The sequence below is a fragment of the Vulpes lagopus genome, chromosome 10 (genome assembly GCF_018345385.1).
Source record: "Vulpes lagopus strain Blue_001 chromosome 10, ASM1834538v1, whole genome shotgun sequence".
Taxonomy (NCBI): domain Eukaryota; kingdom Metazoa; phylum Chordata; class Mammalia; order Carnivora; family Canidae; genus Vulpes; species Vulpes lagopus.
This window is the reverse complement of record NC_054833.1, coordinates 90,711,053-90,735,150: the sequence shown is the minus strand read 5'-3', so window position 1 is coordinate 90,735,150 and position 24,098 is coordinate 90,711,053. Positions and strand designations below refer to the sequence as shown.

Below are 24,098 nucleotides of genomic sequence, written 5' to 3'. Positions count from 1 at the left end.
AAACGACAATAATTTAAGCCATCAACACAACTACAAAGCATTACTGAGAAAACAAAGGCTTAGAAAAATGGGAGACATGCTCCTGTTCACGGGACAGAAAGTGCACAACTGTTAGCAGGACGACTCCCTGCAAACTGCACTTTCCGTTCAAAGTGATCCCATCAAAATACCAGCAGGCCTTCTGTGGAAACCAACCAGCTTCCTCCAAAAGGTCTGAGTAATGCCAAGGGTCAAAATCAGAAAGAGAATGCTAAAGAACCACAGACACCCAGACTACAAAATGAGAGCAGTCCTACCCGGTGGTCTGGGGCTGAGGCCCAAAGTTTCGGAGCAGAGGCTGCAGCCCTATGTGCCTGGGGTCAGGCGACGCTGTGACACAGCAGAGGAGGGGCCCTGCTCCATCAGCAACGGTGACCTTGTGAACATTCCCAGGGAAGGAAATACATACTGACCCCTGCCTTCCACGGCAATTATCAATCCCAGATGAATGCCAGACGGCAAAGATAGGCGCGTGTCCTCACGACCAGCACACAACAGAAAAACAGACAAAACCACAAGGTGCCACTATACCCAAGGGACAAAAGGTCAGCCACACCACCTGTGTGACAAGGACAGCCTCAACTCTCTCAGCACCTAGGATCCAGAACTGGGGCAATCACCATGACAAACCATTACACCATATCTGCCAATGTGCACACGTTTGTGCCATCACTCTGTTACACCCCCAAATGGAGCAGCCCGGACATTCGTCAGCAGTACAATGTATACAGAAGGGGCTGCTGCTCACAGGAAATGCCCTATGAATGGGACGTAACACTGAACAGCTAGTCCCCTCTTATAAGTCCCAACAGGGGCGGTCCCTCCATGGTGATGGATGTTGGGAGGGGCAGTAAGGAGGCCTCCCCAAGGCAGGTAATGCCGTGTGTTCTTATCTGGAGGGAGATTTATCCCAGGTTTTAAACGTGAACTGTAAGACGTGACATATCTTACTAGAAAGCTGACAGGTCTTGAGTCCAGCTCCTCATCTCATGAGCTGTGCTGGGAAAGTGAACACTGGTGACGTAACCAGAGTGGGCCAGAGTGAGCCCTGGGGCTCCGATGAGGTACTCATGGCAGACAGGATGCAGAGCCTTACTGAACAGCTCCACCAGGGCAGGGAGCTCACTCGAAGCTGCCACTGATCCCTCGCTAGCACAACAGGGATTGCCACAGAAGCCAACAGAGTGTCTGTCTTAGGTGGTACTGGGCAAAGTATAAAGTTATCTTACTTGAAAACAAAACAAAACAAAACAAAACAAAACAAAGCCAGATCCATACATCTCCTGTGGCAAACGTGTGCACTGCTCATGCTGCCCACACTGGAGCCAGTTCCATCCAGTGACTGCTCTCATCAAGGAAAAGAAAGCAACTGGAACCAGCCCAGACCAAGCCCTGTGTCCAAAGGTGGCCAGGAGTGCATGAGACCCACATAACTGTCCCCATCCCCACTGCCCCTGGCAGGTGCTGAGCTCTGGGGGCCTTTTCTGATATCTGCCTTAGTGGGGCAGGCCACATGGGCAGAGAACACCTGAGCTGGTAGGCACAGCAGTCTGAAGCTCTAGCTGCCCACCTGCACCGGGGAGCCAGTGCAGAGGCAGAGAAGGAAACCCCGACAAGGATGCATGTGGCCTCTCCCTTGTCCTGTGATCGTGTAATCCCGTCCCAGGAAAATCCAGAGACCTGGGAACTATGATTACCAATGACAGTCTGGCCATTTAGTGTGAGTGTCCCAGAGTGGGAGTTACCTGCTCCCCCAGGGCACATTTGACCCCATTGGCTCCAGCTCCTCCTGGGCACACCAGCACACGTCCATCCCAAGTTGTAACGAGACCCTCCACAGGCCTCCTGGACAAGCACACCTCTCCCAAGTCCAGACCAAGCTCAAGCCTCAGCCTCCCCACAGCTCCATGCTGTGGCTCTGACCCATTCCTGTACATGGCATGGGGTTCTGGGGGACGGTGTGTGGGAGACAATGTGTGGCCATAGATGCCCATACACCAGAGTCTCTGAGGCCTGGTCATTCTGATGAGCACTGAAGCATGCCTATGTTCACAATCTGTTCCATGTTTCACCTAAACCAAAGGAACCGCATGGCTCTGCTTGCTCACCTCCTCGTGTGGAAAACAGGCTAACCTCATGCCCCATCCAACCAGGGTGTCGGGAGAGCCAGCAGGCTCAGTACAGAGAACTTCCATGCACACCCAAGTGCTGAGACAGAAGACTGGCCCCAGGGTCACAAATCATACAGGTCACAGCATGGATGGCCTGCCACATGGGCATCCAGGGGGACAGGGACACATCAAGGCTGTGGACCAGCCGGCACAGGCATCTTAGCTTGCCTGCACCAGCACGTGTCGCTCTTGCTCTTGCCACAGACACGGTCGGGGCACATAGAGAAGAGGCAAAGCCCGGACCTGCTCCCTGCTCCCATCTGCTCCCTGCTCCCATCTGATTAAAGTCCACATCCACCAGTGCCCCTAGGCTTCTGGGCGGGGCACACACCCTGGAGCCCAGAGGCGATAGCACAGGGCCTTTTCCAAATTACATGGACAATGGGCTACATTGGGCTACCCACCTCAGCCGTATTTCTGGTTAGGGCAAGTCAAACATGGTTAAATGTCAGATCTGCTCTCACTGAAACCGACAGACATCTGTGGCCAGAAATGTGGGCCCTAACTGTGGTTCCTGAAAAATGAACACATCCTTAAGATACAGCAGGTCCTCTCTGGCCCTCTCTGTCACTGTAGCCACAGAGGGACATTGACAAAGACAGGGGCAGCCAGCCAGAGCTCAGTGATGGTGAAGCAGCAAGGGGAGGGCAGCTCGGATGTTACCTTTTTCCCCGTCTGTTTCTCCACCATGTCGTTGCTGAGGGAAAAGTCTTCGTGCTGTGGTGTTCTAGAACACCCACCCTTGGGCATCGTTCTTCTCCCCTCACCTGATCTTCATCTATACTGCCATCGCTTCGTCATCGACAGTCTGCTTCAAAAGAGAGGTCACACAGTGTTAATCAGGACCAATGCACATGAAGCCCAGGCAATCTCAAATTCACGCCCCAGAATGGACTGAATGTCACCCACTGCTCTGACAGGGACCTCAGGACCCACAGCCCAGTAGGCCACTCCAGGATGAAAAGTTTGGCCCTGTCCTCCCCTCTTCCCCAGTGCCCTCTGCCTGCACCACAGGCAAGATCAAAGCCCAGGGGCAGTACACCTGCTCACCCCCATCCCAGACATGGCCTCCACCCCACGCATCACCTGCACCCCCTCACCCCAGGAAAGCAGCTCCTTTCCCACACTGCCCCCAGACAGACGGAAGGTCAGGATGAGTTCAGACCCAATCCCCAACCTCTCTCAAATAAATGAGCAGAAGGTAGGGGAGTCCTCACCATCCCCTAAGTTCCAGGCAGCTTTGGTGTGCTGATCTGTGCCCACTGAGCCAGACCTTACAAAGGGGCCTGAGGCCCAGCCCCTGCATTTCCCAGGAAATCCCAGGACATACGCTGTATCAATTCTGTATTTTATGATGTTTAGGCATGTCAAACCAACCAACCAACCAACCAACCAACCAACGCCTGTTCTCTGGGGAGAGACTGCCCCTCCCAGAGCTAGCCCTTTATTAGAGACAGAAAATCCTTCTTGCATAAAACCACCAACCATTTCTTTATCTAACACACACAAGCCAGTCACCAGGCAACAAGAGACCACCGCATTATTCAAACTAGCCAGTCCTGAGCTGTCCACCCTGCCTGCCCGCTCTCCCAGCAGAAAACCCAGCAAAGGCTCTGGCTAGCTTTGTCCTTGGTCCTATCTTCTGGCCTGTGAGAAGAATCAGCCTCCTACAGGTTCTGCCCATGGCCACACTGACCTGACCAGACCATGGCCTCTTCTACACCTTTCAGCCTCCGGTTTGCTCCATGCATCGATTCCATCTTCCCAAAAGCCACTGCCTTCCTTTTTATATATTCTTAAGATTTTACTTATTCATTTGAGAGAGAAAGAGCTAGCGAGAGGGAGTGCAAGCCGGGGGGGGGGGGGGGGGGGGGGGGGGGGGGAGGAGCAGCAGAGGGAGAAGCAGGTTCCCCCTGAGCAGGGAGCCTGGAGCCTGACCTGGGGCTGCATCCCAGGACTCCGGGGATCACAACTGGAGCCAAAGGCAGACAGACGCCTCCCCGACTGAGCTACCTGGGTGCTCCTACTTTCAAATTTTCATCATCAGAATTAGAGAACATTTTATACAAACAAACCATGTGTACTATTTTCTTCTCTTCTTCCCTTGGTGATACACCTCTATGCTTTGCCATTTTGGATAAGTAGTTGGTTTTTTTGTTTTGTTTTTGTTTTTTTTTAACTAAATCACCTGGAATTAAACAGCCTCTATGCATGAAGTGTGGCTTCTGAAATACTATGTTCAAATGTAATCTATAAGAGGAGCTCTAATCCCTAGTTTGTGTAGCTCTCTGTGCGCTGAAAACTAAACCTGCCCTTTACCATGTTTTTTTCTACAGATCCTCTTATTTTTCCACATTAACTGATAAAATTTCACAAAGTATTCTCTTGATACTTAACTGACCTAAGAAGACATCTAAATTTATTTTGGGAAGATAGACAAGGCTGACTGCTTTATCCACTTCCTGACACTTCCTTCCCCAGCACACTCAAAGCAGGTGGACAGGGGGTTTCTATCAACACGCTCCAGTGGCTGAGGCCAAAACATCATCTTCCATCTCCGCTTGAAACTATGAATTCAACATTCCTCTCCAATTTTGCACTGGGAAACGAGAACATCTCAGCCTAGAGAAGTAACCTCTCAGAGCCTGACTCAGAGACAGCTGCTAGAACTCATTGGTAATGTTTCAGTAGAAGTTTAAAAAAGAGTACAGAAGTTAAATTTTTAAAAATTCCTGACTGCCTGCTGTCATGATGGGAAATCGAGCATAGTCATCATGGGATGTCCAACCCTCCCGTCCTGCTCTTGAACGTGAAACACGAGAGTCCGTGACCATGTAGGATACACCTAGACCAGCATATGGCCACAGCACTGCCCCATGATGTCTAAACACAATCTTCCAGCCTACTCCACAGTGCCCACCCCAATAGATGGGCACAGGTGGCCACCTCACTCTTTCACCCAGTGATTTCACTACATGTCTGCTAGGTGGTCTCTCTATTCAGAGTAGAGTCGTGAGACCCCAGAGCTGAAAGACCTGCCTCCTCCTCCCACCTGCCCTCCCTGGAAAGATGGCATGACAGCTACACAACAGCATGAAGAGAACAGAGTATAGTTCCAGAACAACCACTTCAACCTCCAAAGCCTAAGGATCTTTAAAAACTGCCCCAGTAGCCACAGGGCAAGAGGAAGGAGTGAAGCGAGTTCTGAGCTTGCTCCTCCAGGACCTTAGACCTTCACAGTGCCCTGGTCCCAGTTCTGACGTGGATGCTAGGCATCAGTGGGAAGGATGTCTGCCCAGGACTGGAACAGGCTGAACTGCATAGTGCCACCTGAAGGCCACCCACAGTGGCCCTCTGTGTGCCCCTGGCTACTCTCAGAGTGCTCTACAAACCATCAGGTACTACACCAGTGTGCCCCGTTAACGAACCTTTTGTCAGTATTAAAATTAAACTACTGAGGCCCTGGGTGCTAGTCTTTGGGCCCAGTGCCTCTGACATTCAACTCCTCTGCCACAGACAGCTGTTCCTTGCTACCAGTGGACACCTACCTGCCAGCATGTTCTGTTAAGGTTCAAAATGAAACTGTTAGTTATTTTAATAGCAAAAATGGCTTTATTTCGGAATAGCAAACAATGGCAAGCCATGACTAACACACCAGCCCCAAACCATAGACAACTCCAGGGAACAACACAGAGGCGGCTCTTTTATAGCAGCAGAAAGGGGTGGGGAGAGTGGGTAAGGCTGTTGTAAACTACAAGTCTATTGGAGTAAACTGGGAGCTGGAAGTGTAGTGGCTGTTCACTGGCTGGGCTGTTGTTGGGACAGGAGAAAACCTTCCTTTCTCCTGGGTTAGGAAAGCAGGTAGCATCCCCCCACAAGGTCTCCTCCTGTTGGATCTGTAACTGACAGCTAGTGCTGGGCATCAGAGCTTCCCCTCCTTGTGTCGCCTCCCTACTCCACTGTAAATGAGATTTCCCTTTATTAATTTTCACATTTCATTTTGTGAACAACCAGATTCCATGCAATCTGTTGCAGAGTGAGGGCATGCCCAAACCTCACCACAATGGCCCAAGGGACAATCTGTGCCAGCCACTGGCCAAGCTTGCAGTGTTCTGTACCCACCAGTGGGCCTCACTCACTCCCGAAGGTCAGGTCCTCAGGGCACCACCCTGCCCCTCCCCCAAGGGCTAGGAATGCCATTAGCTAGCAGGTTAGGAGTGTCATCCCAGATGTTCTTTCTTCTTTTTCTTAAGACATTTTTCTTGAGCCCACATTCACGACGACAGCTGAGACCACCAGAGTCTGGCAAGCTGTAGGGCCAAGGGGACCTGAGTCCTCCCTGTTACTTTTTCAATAACAAATCAGCTGAGGACAAATCTCAAATGCACCTTCATCTTCTCCCATCTACCTTGTCTTTCCAACCCTCCCATAAGCTGTCCAGGCTCTAGGGCTGAATGCCATTTCACCCCCCTGCATCCATTCAGCCTCTCCTTCGGCTTAGGGAAATGGCCATGCCAGCAAAGGGAAGGACGCAGACACAGAACCCAGCAACTCTCATCACCACCCACGACTTGTCCTACACGTCAGAACAGGCTTGCTGTTTCTTCCACGGGTCCTCTCTGAGAGCGAGCAGAAGCTGTCAGGGTGCCACAGGCCTTCCTGCTGACTGCTGGGCATTCACTGCTCAACCCAAAAAAGAGGATGGGACACCACCCCCACACCCTATAGAGCCATCACAGTGGAGGCAATCTTCGTGGCAGAGGTTGGGGGGAGTCTTCCCTTCTAACCAGCTACAAGGCTACCTCAATCTGAGCTCTGGGGCTTTCTTACCAAATAACCCAAGCCTCAGGCCCCGGAGACAAGCAGGCTGTCCCTGCTCAGATATACTGTAACGGGGATCTAAATCCTCTCACTTCTAGTGTCAGAAGATGCCTGCTCTGAACACAGGGATGTTCTGGTCCACGTCAGAGCACTTGGGGACACATGCAGAATTGACACATAGCACCAAAGCAGCAGCACGTGGAGGAGACATCTGCAGAGCAGGATGAACACGGACAAAGAGAGAATGGCCAGTATGGGGTGTGCTTTGGCTGCTAACCAGTCCCTGATAGGGATGTGCTACAGGGTGCAGGTTCTCTCCTGTGCCTCCAAACTGAAAGGCAGCTGCTCTAGCATCACAAGCTGTTGGGAGGCACAGAGACCACTCAGGAACGCACTCAATAGTGTCTGGAGTTAGATGAGTTCTCTGAATAGAGACCCCAGCCCGTTTCCTGAAACCAAGGTACAAGGCCCACACTGCTGGTGCAGGGAATTTGCCAATGATTTGGCAGCCACATGCAAAGCCCAAGCAAAACATCTCTTAGCCTGGAAGGGATCCAACAGCTGTCTGCAGCTAGGGTCATGTCTGACCCAGGGTCACATATGGGCTGGGAAAGGTCATCTAGCCCTGCACCTGTCTGCATCACAAGTGGCACACAGCCCACGGAAGCTCCAGGTGCTATCTAGCTGGTGGGGTATCTTTCCTGCTTGCCCCAGGACCCTGCACTGTGGGCTCAGAGAGACAGCCTGATTCAAAGGGCTGGCAGAACAGACATGCTAAGAGCCCTCCAACAAGGACCACCACCAGGTGCATTCCCTCCCAAAGGTGCCTGGAGCAGTGTTCTTGTATGAGAGCTGCCACCAGAGCCAGCCCCCACCCACACCTCCACAAGCACACACAGGGCTTCATCTAGGCTGACACCCGACATACCATACTATCTTCCCTTCTCACAACACAGAATCACACGGCCAGTCCCTTTCCATGGGTTGGAGACACGACACACAACAGAGGCTCCCTCCCAGATTGAACCTGATACAAGAGCGGTAGCTGACTCTACTGCAGGGCCTGAACACAGGGATTTTGCTAACCTGAACCCAGGTTAGCAAAAATCCAAGGAGTTAGTCACCTTTTCAACTGACATGCTAACAGCAATAAACTAAGGGAAACTGGAAGACACTGGTACTGGATTCATGTGGATCAGAGGTGGAACCCAAATAGACAAAGCCATCGCCCATGAAAGCTCACACAGGCCCACAGGCCCCATGTCCACAGGACCAGGAGGGCTCCACCCAGCCAGGCCAGGGCAGAGCAGCTCCTGTGGGAAAAGTGCAGTGGCCCTGGATGTAGGGTTGAGAGCCACGGCCACTCCAAGCAGGCATCATGCCACAGCCATCAAGGAAGGGCCACCAGCCCCCAGGGGTCTTGTCCAACTTAGCAGTTAGCTCAGTAAGGAGAGAGGAAGCCTGAAAAGACAGTCAACATGAACAAGCTCACACTCATGAGGGAGTTCAGAGAACTCCAAGGACACCAAGAACTCCTCCTTAGCCTACTCAGAGACACAGATTGCAAAACAAAAGAGAAACGATGACTTAGAAGCAATCCTGGTTTTAGGAGAGTAGAATAATTCAAGGAGAGAGAATAAAAGATTCAAAACTTTAAAAATGAGAGAAAAGGCTAAGTACTGGAGAATCAATACAAAATGCCCACTGTCCTATAAGGGCAAAGACATAATAACAACCTAGGATACAACTCTTTCAACCGGAGGAATCTGACTGAGAGCAAATCACCAGCACTGATTGTGACTTCACTTTGCCAAGCCTCCAGAGGTGCGCCCACCAAGGACAAGAGCCTGGCGAAGTGCCAAGGTCCTTGGCAAAGGACTCCTTCCATTCTCGGAGTGCCGAACAATGGAACAATGGTCCAGAGACACAAATACATTTCAGCTACACGGTCAACCAGGGTATGCACACAGAAGAAAGCTTCAAGTACACAGAAAAGCCAAGCTACCGGCCCCTCTACCCTTCCTGAAAGGAGGATGAGAGCTTACAAAGGTGACAAACTACAGCCCAAGGCCAAAATCAGCTCTCTCCCTGCTTAGGTAAAAACTGAGAGCTACGAATGAGTTTCCTAGTTTATTTTATTTTATTTTTTTTAATTTTTTTTATTTATTTATGATAGTCACAGAGAGAGAGAGAGAGAGGCAGAGACACATGCAGAGGGAGAAGCAGGCTCCATGCACCGGGAGCCCGACGTGGGATTCGATCCCGGGTCTCCAGGATCGCGCCCTGGGCCAAAGGCAGGCGCCAAACCGCTGTGCCACCCAGGGATCCCTGTTTATTTTATTTTTAAACAATCTCTACACCCAACATGGGGCTCAAACTCAGAACCCCAAGATCGAGAGTTTCCTGCTCCAATGTGACAGCTGGGTGCCCTGGATTTCACATTTTATACCTTTGAGGGACAAAGAAATTTAAGACTAGTATTTGTGACATATGAAAATTACATAAATTAGAATTTCCATGTCCATAAATAGTATTCCTAGACTACAGCCACAAGTGCTGTAGTCTAGTAATGCTTTCCTGGCCAAGTGCTTTCCTGGCCCACGATCCAGCTGCATTAGCTACTGACCCCCACCATGACACAGTGATTATGTTGTCGGCGCAGAGGGTCCCATAACCATTTTGGGGGGGGGGCTTTTAGGGCCAACACTGGGTTTGGTTTTTTTTTTTTAAGATTTTATTTATTTATTTTGAGAGACACACAGAGAGAGGCAGAGACAGGCAGAGGGAGAAGCAGGCTCCCTGTGGGGAGCCCAACATGAGACTCGATCCCAGGACCCCGGGATCACAACCTGAGCCAAAGGCAGATACTCAACCACTGAGCCGCCCAGGTGCCCCAGGCCAACACTGTTTTCGTGACAATATGCCTTTCCCACAGGACTGGTGCAGAAATGCTGGTGTGCCCCACAAGAAGGTGAGACCATCACACATGCCCAGTAAAAAGCCCCAGCATCATCTAACAACTGTCCTTGGGAAAGAAGCAACAATTTTTTTTTTTTTTTAATTTTTATTTATTTATGATAGTCACACAGAGAGAGAGAGAGAGAGAGAGAGAGAGAGAGAGGCAGAGACACAGGCAGAGGGAGAAGCAGGCTCCATGCACCGGAAGCCCGACGTGGGATTCGATCCCGGGTCTCCAGGATCGCGCCCTGGGCCAAAGGCAGGCGCCAAACCGCTGCGCCACCCAGGGATCCCCCGAAGCAACAATTTTAAATCTTATTAAATTACAAACCTTGAGTCCCTGTCCTTCTGGTACTCTGACAAGACTCAAGGGTGCATGGCGGGCAGTGTTAGCCCCCAAGAGAATCTCTGGACGTGACCAGCTGACGTAGCTGCATTTTCACAGGACACAGGCTTCACCTGAAAGACTCTCAGGCAAACTGTTATTATTAAGAACTGAGTATCCGGCAGTTATCTCCTCAATAATCAATGAACTGGGGGATCCCTGGCTGGCTCAGCAGTTTAGCGCCTGCCTTCAGCCCAAGGCATGATCCTGGAGTCCCGGGATCGAGTCCCACATCAGGTTCCCCACATGGAGCCTGCTTCTCCCTCTGCCTGTGTCTCTACCCCTCTCTCTCTCTCTCTCTCTCTCTCTCTCATAAATAAATAAATAAATAAATAAATAAATAAATAAATAAATAAATAAAATCTTTAAGAGAAAAAAATATCAACTGGAGCTATCGCTTCAAGGAAAATTAATAGTAGCTGTGGTTAATAATAAAATTTAAGCTTCCAAGTGCAACTTGAGCTTAGGAAAATTTGTATCCGCATCCATTAGGTCAACAGCATCTCAGTGCTTGAAGACATTTTAATGAGAATGTTGGTAACCTTAAAAGGTATATGTATGTAAATATTTATTTACAGTAGATTCCAATGTGGGGCTTACACTCAAAATCCTGAGATCAAGACCTGAGATGGAGTCTGACACCACCTACTGAGCATCCCGTGAGCCTCTAAAAAGGTGTTTTTAAAATAAACACATTAATATTAGGAAGATATGCATAAATCAATGAACCAACATTTTCCAAATAACCAATATGGGATACCCACAAGGGAAGACCTGCTAACGCACAGGACACAGCCCCCAAATATGTCTTTCCATACCACATGTCCATGAGAGGCTGGATTATTTTTACAATTAGAAAAAATAGCAGAATGCCATAGATGGAGTGCAGACCATAGGTAGCAGTATCCAGTTATCTGTTATTTAAGGCAGATAGAGAAGACAATGCCATTCCTCTCATTAAATTTGATTTCTTTTGTAAAATAGTTATTTTACGGAAAAATTTATATTTTTATGTACTACTTTACTACTTTTTAAAGTTTTATTTTCTTTAAAGTAATCTCTACTAGACCCAACGATGGGGCTTGTACTCATAACTCCAAGACCAAGAGTCACATGCCTCTGAGCCAGCCAGGTGCCCTGTACCACTTTATTATTTTAAGTGAATTAAATATTTAAAAATTTTTACAGTGTTACTTTTATCTATTTTTTTTTACAGTGTTACTTTTAAAGACAATATGTTACTGTAATGAGAGCTGTAACCTACACAATAAAAATTGAGTGGGGTCTTTACCAATCCTCAAGCCTTGTAAGAGAATCAGCCCAGCAAGTCTGAGAACCTCTGCAGAAGCACAAGGCCAGAGTAAACCCTGCAAAGACCTGCTATCAGGAAATAAACCCAAACTAGGAGGGACTGCCATGAAGCCATAAAACAACTATGGAGAAGAAGCCCAAACTGTCCTGAGAAAAAAAGATCTAGAAAAGATCTCTAAAAAAAATAAAGACAGAATTCATACAAATAAATTTTAAATTGAAAGGAAAGAACCTCAGATTACATAAATACATATTAATAAAATTAAATAAAGTCAACGTCAAATAGTTGAAGAAACAGTGTCAAAGCAGCATCACATGCTGACTAACAGAGTAGGGTGGGAAAGAAGCCCTTGCCCACCGTGGACACTGACGTGGGACCATGCGGGCTGCAGAGGGCAGGGCAGGGGTGAGAGACAGCTCTGCCCACCGCTGGTGAAGGGACAACTGGACACATCTATGGCAAAATGTGACAATTTCCAACTTACACCAATATACAGAAATCAATTCTGTACAGATCACAGATGTAAATGTAAAAGGTACAGTCACAAAGCTACTACACAATAGTACAGAAAAGACCATCACAACTGCGTTGTGAAGACAGATCTTTTAACCAGAAACATTAACCAAAAAAGTCTGAAAATTCTGACAATTTAAAAGTAACAAGTTTTGTCCATTAAAGGTGCCTTCCCACAAAGGAAGAGAGGATACTTTCCACGCATGTAACTGACAAAAAGCTTTTATCTAGAATAAAGAGCTCCTACAAATCATTAGGAAAAAGACAAAATACCCAAAACAAAAATGGACACTAACACATATCACAAAAGAGGAAATCCAAAAGGCCAATATGTAGATGAAAAACTTAACTGCTTTAGCAATACAGGAAATGTAAACAAAAGTCAAAATAAGGTATCAAATATCAATGAAGATGTAGAGCGAAGAGAGCAGATTCATTCTTATGAGTGTGAATCATGCAACTGCAGCAAGCCTGGGCGCATATCCAAAAGAAATGCAAGCACAAACGTACCAGGACCAGCACAAGAATGTGCCCTCCAGCCACATGCCTAAGAGGCCCCGCTGGCATGGAACAGTACCTGGCAGTGACAACACAAAAATGACCTGAATCAGTCTCCCAAATAATGCTGGGAAAAAATACACTGTGTATTTACATAAATTTCTCCCAACAGTAGACTACAGTGCTTGCGGATGCCTGCCTGGGCATCAAGACTATTTAGAGGTGAGGATGTGGTTGCCCAGGGAGTCTAGAGACCAGTGGGGGCTGGAGGTTGGCTTGAGGGGCTGCGTGAAGTACATTTTTACTTTGTGGACATTGGGTGTCATGTTACATTTCACAATAAATAAAGTTTAAGAAGCTGGGTATGATTAAAACATAGTATGAACAATAACCTGGCAGGAATTTAGAAATAAGACCTCTCTGCGGACCAGCCTCCCCTCCTGTAGCCCTGGTTCCTAGGAAGGGACAGTGTAGCTACGCAGACATAAAAGGGTAACATTTCAAAGCTTCACATGGCATGAACCTAACCTATGCACAAGGCATAAAACTGACACTAAATAGAATGGAAAACAAAACCTTCAGACATTCAAGGGTAGGAGATGAAGAGGGACTCAAAAAATAGCACAGCGAAAACACTGTCTTCCACAGAAGGAGCTAAAATCCACACTGAATGTGATGAAACAAGAGGGCAATGTGGGGCACCTGAAGGGCTCAGGGGCAAAGAGTGCCTTTGGCTTGGGTCATGATCCCAGGGTTCTGGGATCAAGCCCTGCATGGGGCTCTCTGCTCAGCTCAGCGGGGAGCCTCCCTCTCCCTCTGCCCCTCCCCCTGCTCACACTCACACATGAGCGCTCTCTCTTGCTCTCAAATAAATAAAATCAAAGAGGAGAAGGAAGGAGAAGGAGGGGAAGAAGGAGGAGGAGAGGAAGGAGGAGGAGTCATGTGGACTCCACAACCACCTGACAAAGAACAGCAGCAGACTGGAGGAGGACTGAGTTCCAGACATCCTCTAAGGTTGATATGCATGGACACAAAGTGATGGATGTGCCCAGTAGAAGAACAAATACAGAGAGAAGATCAGAAAGAGGACCAGGCACACCCTGCAGAGTCAAACATGCATCATCTTACAAGCCAGCTGCCCCATGGCTGGAGCTGTCCCAAGATGCAGGGGGCAAGGACAAGGAGAGGCAGTACCACTCAGAAACAAAGCCCATGTGCCAGGTGGCTGCTTAGAGCATGAGGCATATCTACACCACAGAGCAGGACAAAAAGGGGCAAGATCTATTACTCTGGGGTGATTTCACAGTCTTGTCAGGTGGAGATGTAGGTGTGTTTTTGGTAAAGAATACAGACTGTGCGAGGCTGGGTCTACCTTGAAAATCTCCCCATAGTAACAGGCTAAAGAAAAAAGTCACAAATCATAACAACTGATACAGAAAAAGTATTTAACAAAATACTCCTGATAAAAACTCATAGCACAATCAGGGCACAGAGGAATAGCCTCAATGTGATAACAAGCATTCACAACAGCCTACAGCTAACATCATTCCTGTGAAAACCTGAATGCTTGCTTTCCAGGATCAGGAAGAAGAGAAGGATGTCTCCTCTCACCACACTTTTTGGACATCATAATGGAAATACTAGCCTGTGCAGTAATGCAAGAAGAGATAATAAAAAGCATACAAATTGGAAAGGAAGAAAGAAAACATTGATGACAACATGATCATCTAACCTAGAAAATTACAAGGAATCTCCAAAAACTCCTAGAAATGAGTTCAGCAAGGGTGCAGAATACCAGGTCAACACACAAAATCCATACAGAGGTGACCCCAGAACAACACAAGTTTGAATTGCAAAGATCCACTTACATGCAGATTTTTTTGGATAAATACAGCATAGTCCTGTAAATCTATTTTTTTCTTCCTTATGATTTTCTTAGTAAACATCTTCTCTTCTCTAGTTTACTTTATGGTTAAGAATATACAATGTGGAGGGGCACCTGGGCAGCTCTGTTGTTGAGCATCTGCCTTTAGCTCAAGTCATGATCTCACCCTGCATCGGGCTCTCTGCTCAGTAGGGCATCTGCTCCCTCCCTCTGCGCCTCCCACCTACTTGTACTCTCTCTCTCTCAAATAAATTAATAGAATCTTTAAATATATATATAAATGTGTGTGTGTGTGTGTGTGTATATATATATATGTATATATATATAATACGTACAACATTTGACGTGTGTTGTTTATGCTATTGTTAAGGCTTCTGGTCAACAGTGGGCTAATTAGAAGAGTTCTGAAGGACTCAAATTTATACAGAGATTTTCAAGTGTGTGGGGGTTGGTGCTTCTCACCCCACATTGTTTAAGGGCCAACAGTATTTCTACAAACTAGCAATGAGTGTGTGGAAATACAACACCTACAATTGCACTAAATAAAAATGAAACAGTTATAAACTTATGAAAGAAAAACTATAGAAACCAATAAAATTTTTAGAAGAAAAAATATATCAGAAAATCTTTAAGATCTAGGGTGAGGCAAAAAAGCTTTTATTTTTAAGTGATCACTACACCCAATGTGAGGCTCGAACCCATAACCCCCAGATTGATCAGGAGTCACAAGTTCCACTGATTGAGCCAGCCAGGCACCCCCGGGACAGAAAGTTTTTAGACAGGACACCCACCAGAGAAGGAAAATTTTGGTAAAGCACACCTCCACAAGATGAAAGCAAGCCTTTGCTCTGTGAAGAACTCAGCTCCCAAGTGAAAAGATAAGTTGCCGATTTGAGAATCACCAGACCACCAGGCATTTATTAATAAACCACAATCAAAACAGCAGTAAACACAGCAAGCAATCCAATTAGAAGATGGACATAGGACAGAAGACACATTTCACCAAAGAAGAGACAGAAACAATGTACCGTGGCTTAGGAGTCATGTTAGGGTGAGATGGAGATCACCTGGCAAAGCATTTCCAGAACAGACACTGTTTAGAAAGTGAAATAACACACACCATCTCATGAAAGAAGATGTTCTGTAAACATGTTTCTGGGGTGTGTGGAGAAGGCGTGTGTGCAGGGCAGAGCCACAGACTATTTCTCATGACAGGAAGCTGTAAGGACATTTCAGAAACACCAGCTGAGCTGCTTAAGATGGTCAGATATGTCTAAGTTTCTCCATCTATATAAAATAAGAAAATAAAACCTTCTCCTATTAAGAGGTTAGGACAATGTCTGACACCTGGCCCAGTGCTCACTCAATGCTCCTTAAGGACCTGCTTCTCAGGCTTGAGGGTCCCAGGACGTGTGTCCCTAATGCTGGGAACCCTGAAATTGATGAAGCCTGGCTCTATCAGGAGCCATCAGTTGTGAGCCTCCAACCTTCCCTGATAAGACTGGAACACTGCCTGTGCTGATGTGCTGCTGACAAAGCCATGAGGCGTGCTTCAATCTGCCCGATGACACTCTCAAGTAGGTCTCTGATTAGAATTCCTAAATTAGGAGCAACTGGGTGGCTCAGCAGTTGAGCATCTGCCTTTGGTTCATATTGTGATCTGGCGGTCCTAGGATCAAGTCCCGCATCGGGCTCCCCAGAGGGAGCCTGCTTCTCCCTCTGCCTCTCTCTGTATCGCTCATGAATAAATAAATAATATCTTAAAAAAAAAAAAAGAATTCCTAAATTAAGAAGTGATGGCTGACATCACAGGAAAGTCAATACAATAAAGACACCTTTTAAAGACTGGATCCTGGGACCCCTGCCCACATTCCCTTGTACCTTCCTAACAAAGTTCAGGTTATAGCCGCTGTCTTTGCCACATGGGTGGGAATACAGAACATGCTTGAGACAAGAGGCACCCTGATTACAAGAGGAACCTCTGGAGAAAGGAGAGGGAAGCCACTGGCCAAAGCAGGTCCTTCTGGGGGTGTGGCTGGCAGGTCCCTGTCCTTGGGCCCCTCTGTGTAGCTCTCAGCACTTTCATGGCACCCACAGGACAATGATTTTCATGTGAATGTAACATTTTAATTTTTTTATTTTTTTTTAATTTTTATTTATTTATGATAGTCACACACACAGAGAGAGAGAGAGAGAGAGAGAGAGAGAGGCAGAGACACAGGCAGAGGGAGAAGCAGGCTCCATGCACCAGAAGCCCGATGTGGGACTCGATCCTGGGTCTCCAGGTTCGCACCCTGGGCCAAAGGCAGGCGCCAAACCGCTGCGCCACCCAGGGATCCCGAATGTAACATTTTAGATAGAAAGGGAAAGAAAGAAAAAAAGAAAAGAAGAAAGAAAAGAAAGAAAAGAAAAGAAAAGAAAAGAAAAGAAAAGAAAAGAAAAGAAAGGAAAAGAAGAAAGAAAAGAAAAAAAAGAAAAGAAAAGAAAAGAAAAGAAAAGAAAAGAAAAGAAAAGAAAAAAAAGAAAAGAAAAGAAAAGAAAAGAAAAGAAAGAAAAGAAAAGAAAAGAAAAGAAAAGAAAAGAAAAGAAAAGAAAAGAAAAGAAAAGAAAAGAAAAGAAAGAGAGAGACCGAGACTCTTCTCATTGGAAATAAAGGCAGACACAACAGCCTCTGAGATGGACACCCTACATTCATGGTAGTGTTGAAAGGAGGACACGTAACTAGACATTCACCCACACAGGATTCTGCTACACAATACACAGAGCATGTTCAGGCCATTCCAACAACAGAAATGATATGTGTGTCTCCTCCCTTGTTCAGCTCACCTGGGTGTGCACACACAGGCAGCTCTGAGCATGTGGGCATTCTGGGAACTCCGGGACTCCGGGTGTCCTGTCTCAAGGCCTGTACCCCCCACACATTGACATTCCCGCTGTGGCATCCCATCCATGCCATCACCCCTCATTCACAAGCCCACATTCCTACACCAGCCCATGGCATACATGGGCAGGCAGTCAGGTGACACATCCATGAGATACTGCCAAGTGGTCTGGAAAAAGGCTGTCCCACGCATGGCCTTGCCAAGAACACACGGGGTGCCCAGTCCTCACCCTTGCCAAAACCACTTTTAACAACAAAAAGATGGGTTAACACCAGCCTCTAGGGCCCACACAATCTTGTTGGTGCTGGTGGCTGCCTGTCCATTTGGGTCTCTTCCCAAATGACTGCCTGCACCCCTCAGTGAACCACCTGCTCTGCTTGTACTGACTGCACTGCCCTGTGTGCATTTGGCATGTGTTTCTTCATTCCAGAATGTCTCAGGAAAACAACTTGCTCAGAACAAGGCAAGCAGGGCGGGTGACTGCGAGCAAGGGCATCACGGGATACATGGTATAAAACCATGACTGTGCAGGTGGACAAGAATCATCAGAGCCAAAGGAGTGGCCCTGCTCTCCCCACTTCTCCCCCACCCTCCTGTGTCCTCACCCCACCCGTGCAAGCCTGGACCTGCACTTGACCCCATGCTGAAACTGAGCTTATGGGCACACCTGCTGAGCACCAGAGTCCTGCCTTCCCAAGCTCATTGTTACATGGAAGACACACTAAATGCAGCCATCAAAGTGATGGCAGGGCACACTGGTGTCACCATAGGATGTGATGGGCTGTCCAGCTGCCATCACGTGGGGCATGCCCCCACTGTACCTCCACAGTGACAATCTCTCCCCTGTAGCCCTTCATGTCCATCTGCCCATGCCCAACATCACAGAAGATGCTCGCCCTATGCACGTGCTGTGACTTTCCTTCAGTACCACACAGTAATGCTGCCCAGGACAGCCATCTGCTTACAGAGGGTACTGATCAGTGCACACCTGCTGCCAAACCAAAATATCAGTCTGAAAAGGACCTGTCTGTATTAGAAATACTGTATTCACAATGCACTCTAGTTTCCTAAAACAGAAGACCTTTTGCAGAAAAAAGGCTACCCCCCCAAAAAAAAACAAAACAAAAGATCATCTTTGCTTTCATAGATTAGATAATTGGCTGGGTTAAACAATAATCTCCCTCCTGTAACTGCAACGTTTGCCAAGTGAATGCTGGGAGCAAAACAAGTCTAATTAGTAACAACTAAATCTTCCAGAAATAAACCCATAATGAAGCCACCTCCTTTCCCCCTCAAAGTCATTGTCAACTGGTCTCACCAGACTCAGAAATGTAAAAACCAGGAAGGTATGCAGTGTCTAGTGCGCCCCAGTGTTTAACCTCTGTACTTGAAACCAGAAGGCTGCTCCAGGGGCAGGCCTCCCAAAAGCATGTAACTTAGAAGAACTCAGTCTGAAGATCTGCTCATAAGGATGGACAGCAAGAACTTCGTTCCTTGTTCTCCTGGTTAAAAGAGGGTACAACTGCATTTGCCTTTGTGGGAACAGGAGGGGCAGGTTCAGAGTGGTGTGGCCACAGAAGTAGTGACAATTCCACACTAGCCCTGTACCACCTCACCAGGATGGGGCTTGGCATGAATGTGGCTCAATACCTAGGGCACACCAAGGCTGGCAAGCTGGATGGCCACAGAAGCTGCTTACAGAGGAAGCCACGGCCCCACTGCCTCTAATCTGTCAGCATGGCTAGTGGGGTGGTTGTAGCACATGGTGCACACACTTTGTCCTGCATTTCCTAGCGAATGTTACACAGGGACCTCTGGGCTCTCCTGGCTCTCTGGCACCTACTGTAGCCTGACAGAAGAGCAATCCTGCTCCCCCAGGACAGCTTGCCCTGAACCACTCTCCTTCTCAGTCCAGGACTGCCTATCTTTGCAAAACCAAATAAAAAGCTTCTGGGGAAGGGGTGCCTGGCTGGCTCGGTTGGTAGAGCATCTGACTCTTGATCTCAAGGTTGTGAGTTCAAGCCCCATGTTGGGCATAGAGCCTACTTGAAAAATAAATAAAAAATGCATTTTGAAAGATTTTATTTATTCATGAGAAACACAGAGAAGCAGAGACAGAGGCAGAGGGAGAAGCAGGCTCCTCATAGGGATCCTGATATGGGACTCGATCCCTGGACCCAGGATTATGCCCTGAGCCAAAGGCAGATGCTCAACCGCTGAGCCACCCAGCTGTCCCTAAATAAAAAAAAATTTTTTTTTTAAAGAGAGAGGTTTTCTTGTTTTTATTTATTTATTTATTTATTTTTAATTTTATTTATTTATGATAGTCACACAGAGAGAGAGAGAGGCAGAGACACAGGCAGAGGGAGAAGCAGGCTCCATGCACCGGGAGCCCGATGTGGGACTCGATCCCGGGTCTCCAGGAACGCGCCCTGGGCCAAAGACAGGCGCTAAACCGCTGCGCCACCCAGGGATCCCCCTAAATAAAAATTTTTAAAGAAAGCTTCTGGGAGGGGTGCCTGGGTGCCTCAGGTCATGATCCCAGGAGAGTCCCACATCAGGCCCCCTGCTCAGTGGGGAGTCTGCTTCTCCTTTTGCCCACTCATGCTCTCTCAAATAAATGAAGAGAAGGAGAAGAAAGAGAAGGAGGAAAAAGAGGAGGAGGAGGAGGAGGAGGAGGAGGAGAAGGAAAGAAAGAAAGAAGGGGAAGGGGAAGGGAGAAAGGAAGAAAGAAAGAGAAGAAAGAAGAAGAAGAAGAAAGAAGAAGAAGAAGAAAGAAGAAGAAAGAAAGAAAGAAGAAAGAAGAAAGAAAGAAGAAAGAAAGAAGAAAGAAAGAAGAAAGAAAGAAGAAAGAAAGAAGAAAGAAGAAGAAGAAGAAGAAGAATGCTTCTGGGTGAGACAGCAAAATGTCCAGAGAAATTAAGATTTTTTCTTTATTAAGATGGCATTAGCTGAGAGACCACATTTAAAATACATTTACCCAAATGTCCTACTTTCAATACAAGGGAGCAAATCCAGCTATATGCATGAGAGCCCAACTGCAAACAACACAAATGTCCATTACCAGGTGAATGGATGAGGGAGATGTGGGGGTCATGCCATGGGATGACACTAAGGATGAAATGACTCACTACACAGCACTGTGGATGACCCCCAAAGAGACTGTGCCAAGGGCAGACAAAGATGAGGGACACAAACATGCTCCAAATAGTGTCATTCTGTTTACACGAAGGCCCCAAACAGGCAACACCAGGCCACTGCAGGGGGCACTGGCTGCAGAGGGGCTCGTGGTACCCACAGGGTACTGGACCCAATCTGTACCTTACAGGGGTGGGGGAGGTTTACACAGTGGTGCACACTTAAAACTGTACACTTCCAACCTGTGCATCTTATTCATGTCTAAATCTAAAAGGAGAAAAAATAAAAACTATACATTTATCTCAAGAAAGCATCAGTAGTGTGCTGAATTGTAGCACTTACCTCAAAAAATATATCCACACAGAACCTGTGAATGTGACCTTATTGGTGCAGGTGTACTGGACTGTGTGGGCAGACTCTGAATTCAGAGACTCACATCTCTCTCTCAAATAAATAAAACAAGAAAGAACACCAGTTTCCTCCCAATAGAATGTAACTTAGAAGAACTCAGTTCCACAGAACAGCTCTAAGACCTAGGGAAACAGAAAGGTAAAGAGAACAGAACCACAGAACAGTTTCCACAGAACAGCTCTAAAACCTAGGGAAACAGAAAGGTAAAGAGGAGAGCCTGATGGGGAGAGACAAGTCACAAAAGAGGACACTCAAAGTTCTGGTAAAAATGTAACACACAATATAAAAGATCATTTCTTTATGAGACAAGAACCCTGAAGCTCCTAACATTAGCCGTCCAGGCAGGAGGGATGCATTTTCCAGAAAGTATTACCTATTTGTATTTTCTGCTTTTCTACCAAGCACATGCATTGTTTCTAGAATCTGACTTCAGGAAAAGACAGACTGAATCTCAATGTGCATGAACAATACTTATTCGAGTTTTACTCATCATCTTCCCTACATGATCTGGACAAAGTCCTATGAGTTTTGTCCCAGGGCATACATTCCACAGGTGAAAAGTAGGACATGCACACAGTGAGAAAGGAGAGGAGATAAGACCACAGCCACACAGACACTGCCACCAGCCATGGTTCCTGTAGTCCACAAGCATATTAAAAGGAGAAGTTTTGCTATTAAGTAAATTTTCACCTGCCAATTACAAGGGAAAAAAATCAATTATGAAACCTAAAGCTGTGCTCTCAGTGAGCTGGCCAAGCAGCACCCCTGGGTGACACTGCAGCCCGAGCCCACAGCACCTCCTCGGCACCAAGCATGACTTGCATTTACAGAGCGTAGAAGGTAAAAAGTTCTTTTTCAAACAACCCCAGGAATTTAGGGTGTCACTAGATGTGTTCAAGAGGGGTTGTTATATTTTAGGATTTCCTCAGAAATATTTTCAATCCTAGGGACACCTGGGTTTCAGCTCAGGTCATGATCTGCAGAGTCCTGGGATCAAGTCCCACGTCAGGCTCCTTGCTCAGCAGGTACCTGCTTCTTCCTCTGCCCCCAATTCGTGCACTCTCTCTCCCTCTCTCAAATAAACAAATAAAATCTTAAAAAAAAAAAAAAAAAAAGGACAAAGGGTTGCAGAGGGGAGGAAGGTGGGGGGCTGGGGTAACTGAGTGTTGGGCATTAAGGAGGGCACACGATGAGATGAGCACTGGGTGTTATACTATATATATTAGCAAATCGAACTTAAATATAATAAAAGAAATATATTTTCTTTTTTTTTTTAAAGAAATATATTTTCAATCCTCATCATTCTACAATAAAGTAACAAGGGCTATGATTTTCACTAAAATGTTTCAAGCACACAGAAAAGGATGAGAAATAATGCAACAAACACTCATGTATCCACCATCTGTTCATTTTGCCATGTTTGCCTTGGAATTTTTTAAATATAGAAAATATTATATAGATACCTGAAGCCTGTGTAACCTCATCTCACCCTTATTTCTCTTTCTCTCCACAGATTTTTGGATTTTTATGCTAATTGGATTTAGATGCTCATTATTCGTATATATGTCTTTATACTTACATGTAACCCTATAAATACAGTACATGGTATTTTTACAGGAAACACTGCACAGATCCTCATGCCCCTGTCTCCTCCAGGTCAGGCTCTGGGCATCTATTTGTGCTTTTGTTACACGCAGTTCTACTCTCTTCACTGTAACAGTGGTGGGACAGCTTCCTTCCAGAAATACTCCCTCTCCGGTGCACTGGCACTTGTGGTTCCCCGCTCCTCATGCTACAAACACCCTGCAATAAACATCTGCCAGTGCACTTTTTTACACACCTAAGAATTCCCTTTAAAGTTTACAGGCAGAAATGGATCTACAAGACACTAACTGTAAATGTTTTAAAAAATCTGATCAAACTACACAGTCATTCACAAACATACCTTCTCTTGCATTGTAAAATTATCAAGAAATTTTGATTTGGAAAGGGGAAACGGTACATTCCATGTAAGAACAAGATGAGGTTGTACAAAAATAGTCAATAATCAACTTTCACTTAAAGAGAAATTGTGAAGTCAAGAGATCATGTGAGGCTGTCCCTGGACAAAGCATCTCAGACAAAGTATAGGGACAGCAGAGCTCAGAGAATCACAGTCCAGAGAGTTTCGAAACCCCAGAAATCACATGAACAAAATGCAATACACGTAGGTTCCTTAGGAAGGATCCAGAGCTTATGCCCACCTCTCACAGAGTCCATGACCCAAAAAAGGTCTTGACAGTTGTTTTTTCCTTTCTCAAAGTGTCCAACACTGTGGCAGGTATTAGCACCCAAATGAAGGGCTAGAAGGACACTCTATTTCCCGAATCCAACTTCCAAATGACTAAAAATTTACCAACATACACAGAGGAACATAATTCTGTTATAAATAACTTCAAACTTCTTTAACCCAGAAAAAATTCACAAATCATTACCCAAGTCCTATGACTAATGCTGTGTGTAATATTGTAACGTTTTTAAAAATTGAGATTTCCACTGAGAAACCTGTAAAGCCAAGGTCATAGTCCTGTTTCAAGAGGAGTGAGAGGTGAGGCTAATAATGGCAGACCTGAAGGCTGGCCACACCGTGGAATAGCAACAAGACATGAAAGCAAGGCCGTCTTATTTCTTTTGGCAGTAAACACATCTCAGGACTTTTCTGTGCAAGCTGTGAGGTAATCGGGCAATCAAGCTAAAAGGGAACAGACAACATAAGCTGGACAGGGCACCCTGTAAACTCCCCAAGTACACCAACAATGCCATTGTATGCATGGACCCCATTGAGCATCCCCACCTTCCAGAAAGACTGTGTGGGTGAGAGTGAGGCTCATCACCTTAGTAACAGCTCCGAACATATGTGCACCCAACACCAGCTGATTTCTGAAAGCTGTAAATAGAGGACAATAGCGTAAAAATTCCAACTTAAGGCAAGGACCATTCACCCCCTACCCTCTCTACCCTTCTCAAGCCTGCAATCCCACTGAGAGCACCGTGTCATTCTGAGTATGCACAGGTGTTTTTAATCTCCAAGCATGTGGAACACTGA

The 24,098-nt window shown here is 46.6% G+C and overlaps 1 protein-coding gene across 8 annotated transcripts in view; it reads right to left on the bottom strand.

Moving 5' to 3' along the window:
* Window positions 1-24,098, bottom strand: part of ANKRD11 (ankyrin repeat domain 11) — a 190,886-nt gene that overhangs the window by 30,088 nt on the left and 136,700 nt on the right. For 6 of the 8 annotated variants that reach the window (XM_041771667.1, XM_041771668.1, XM_041771660.1 and 3 more), the window contains exon 3: window positions 2,874-3,021. Coding sequence is in view for 6 of the 8 variants with exons in the window: in XM_041771660.1 (XP_041627594.1) it covers window positions 2,874-2,960 (87 nt within the window). In the remaining 2 variants the exon portion in view is untranslated. The remainder of the gene's footprint in view (window positions 1-2,873; window positions 3,022-24,098) is intronic. The other 2 variants (XM_041771662.1, XM_041771664.1) reach the window with 1 other exon arrangement.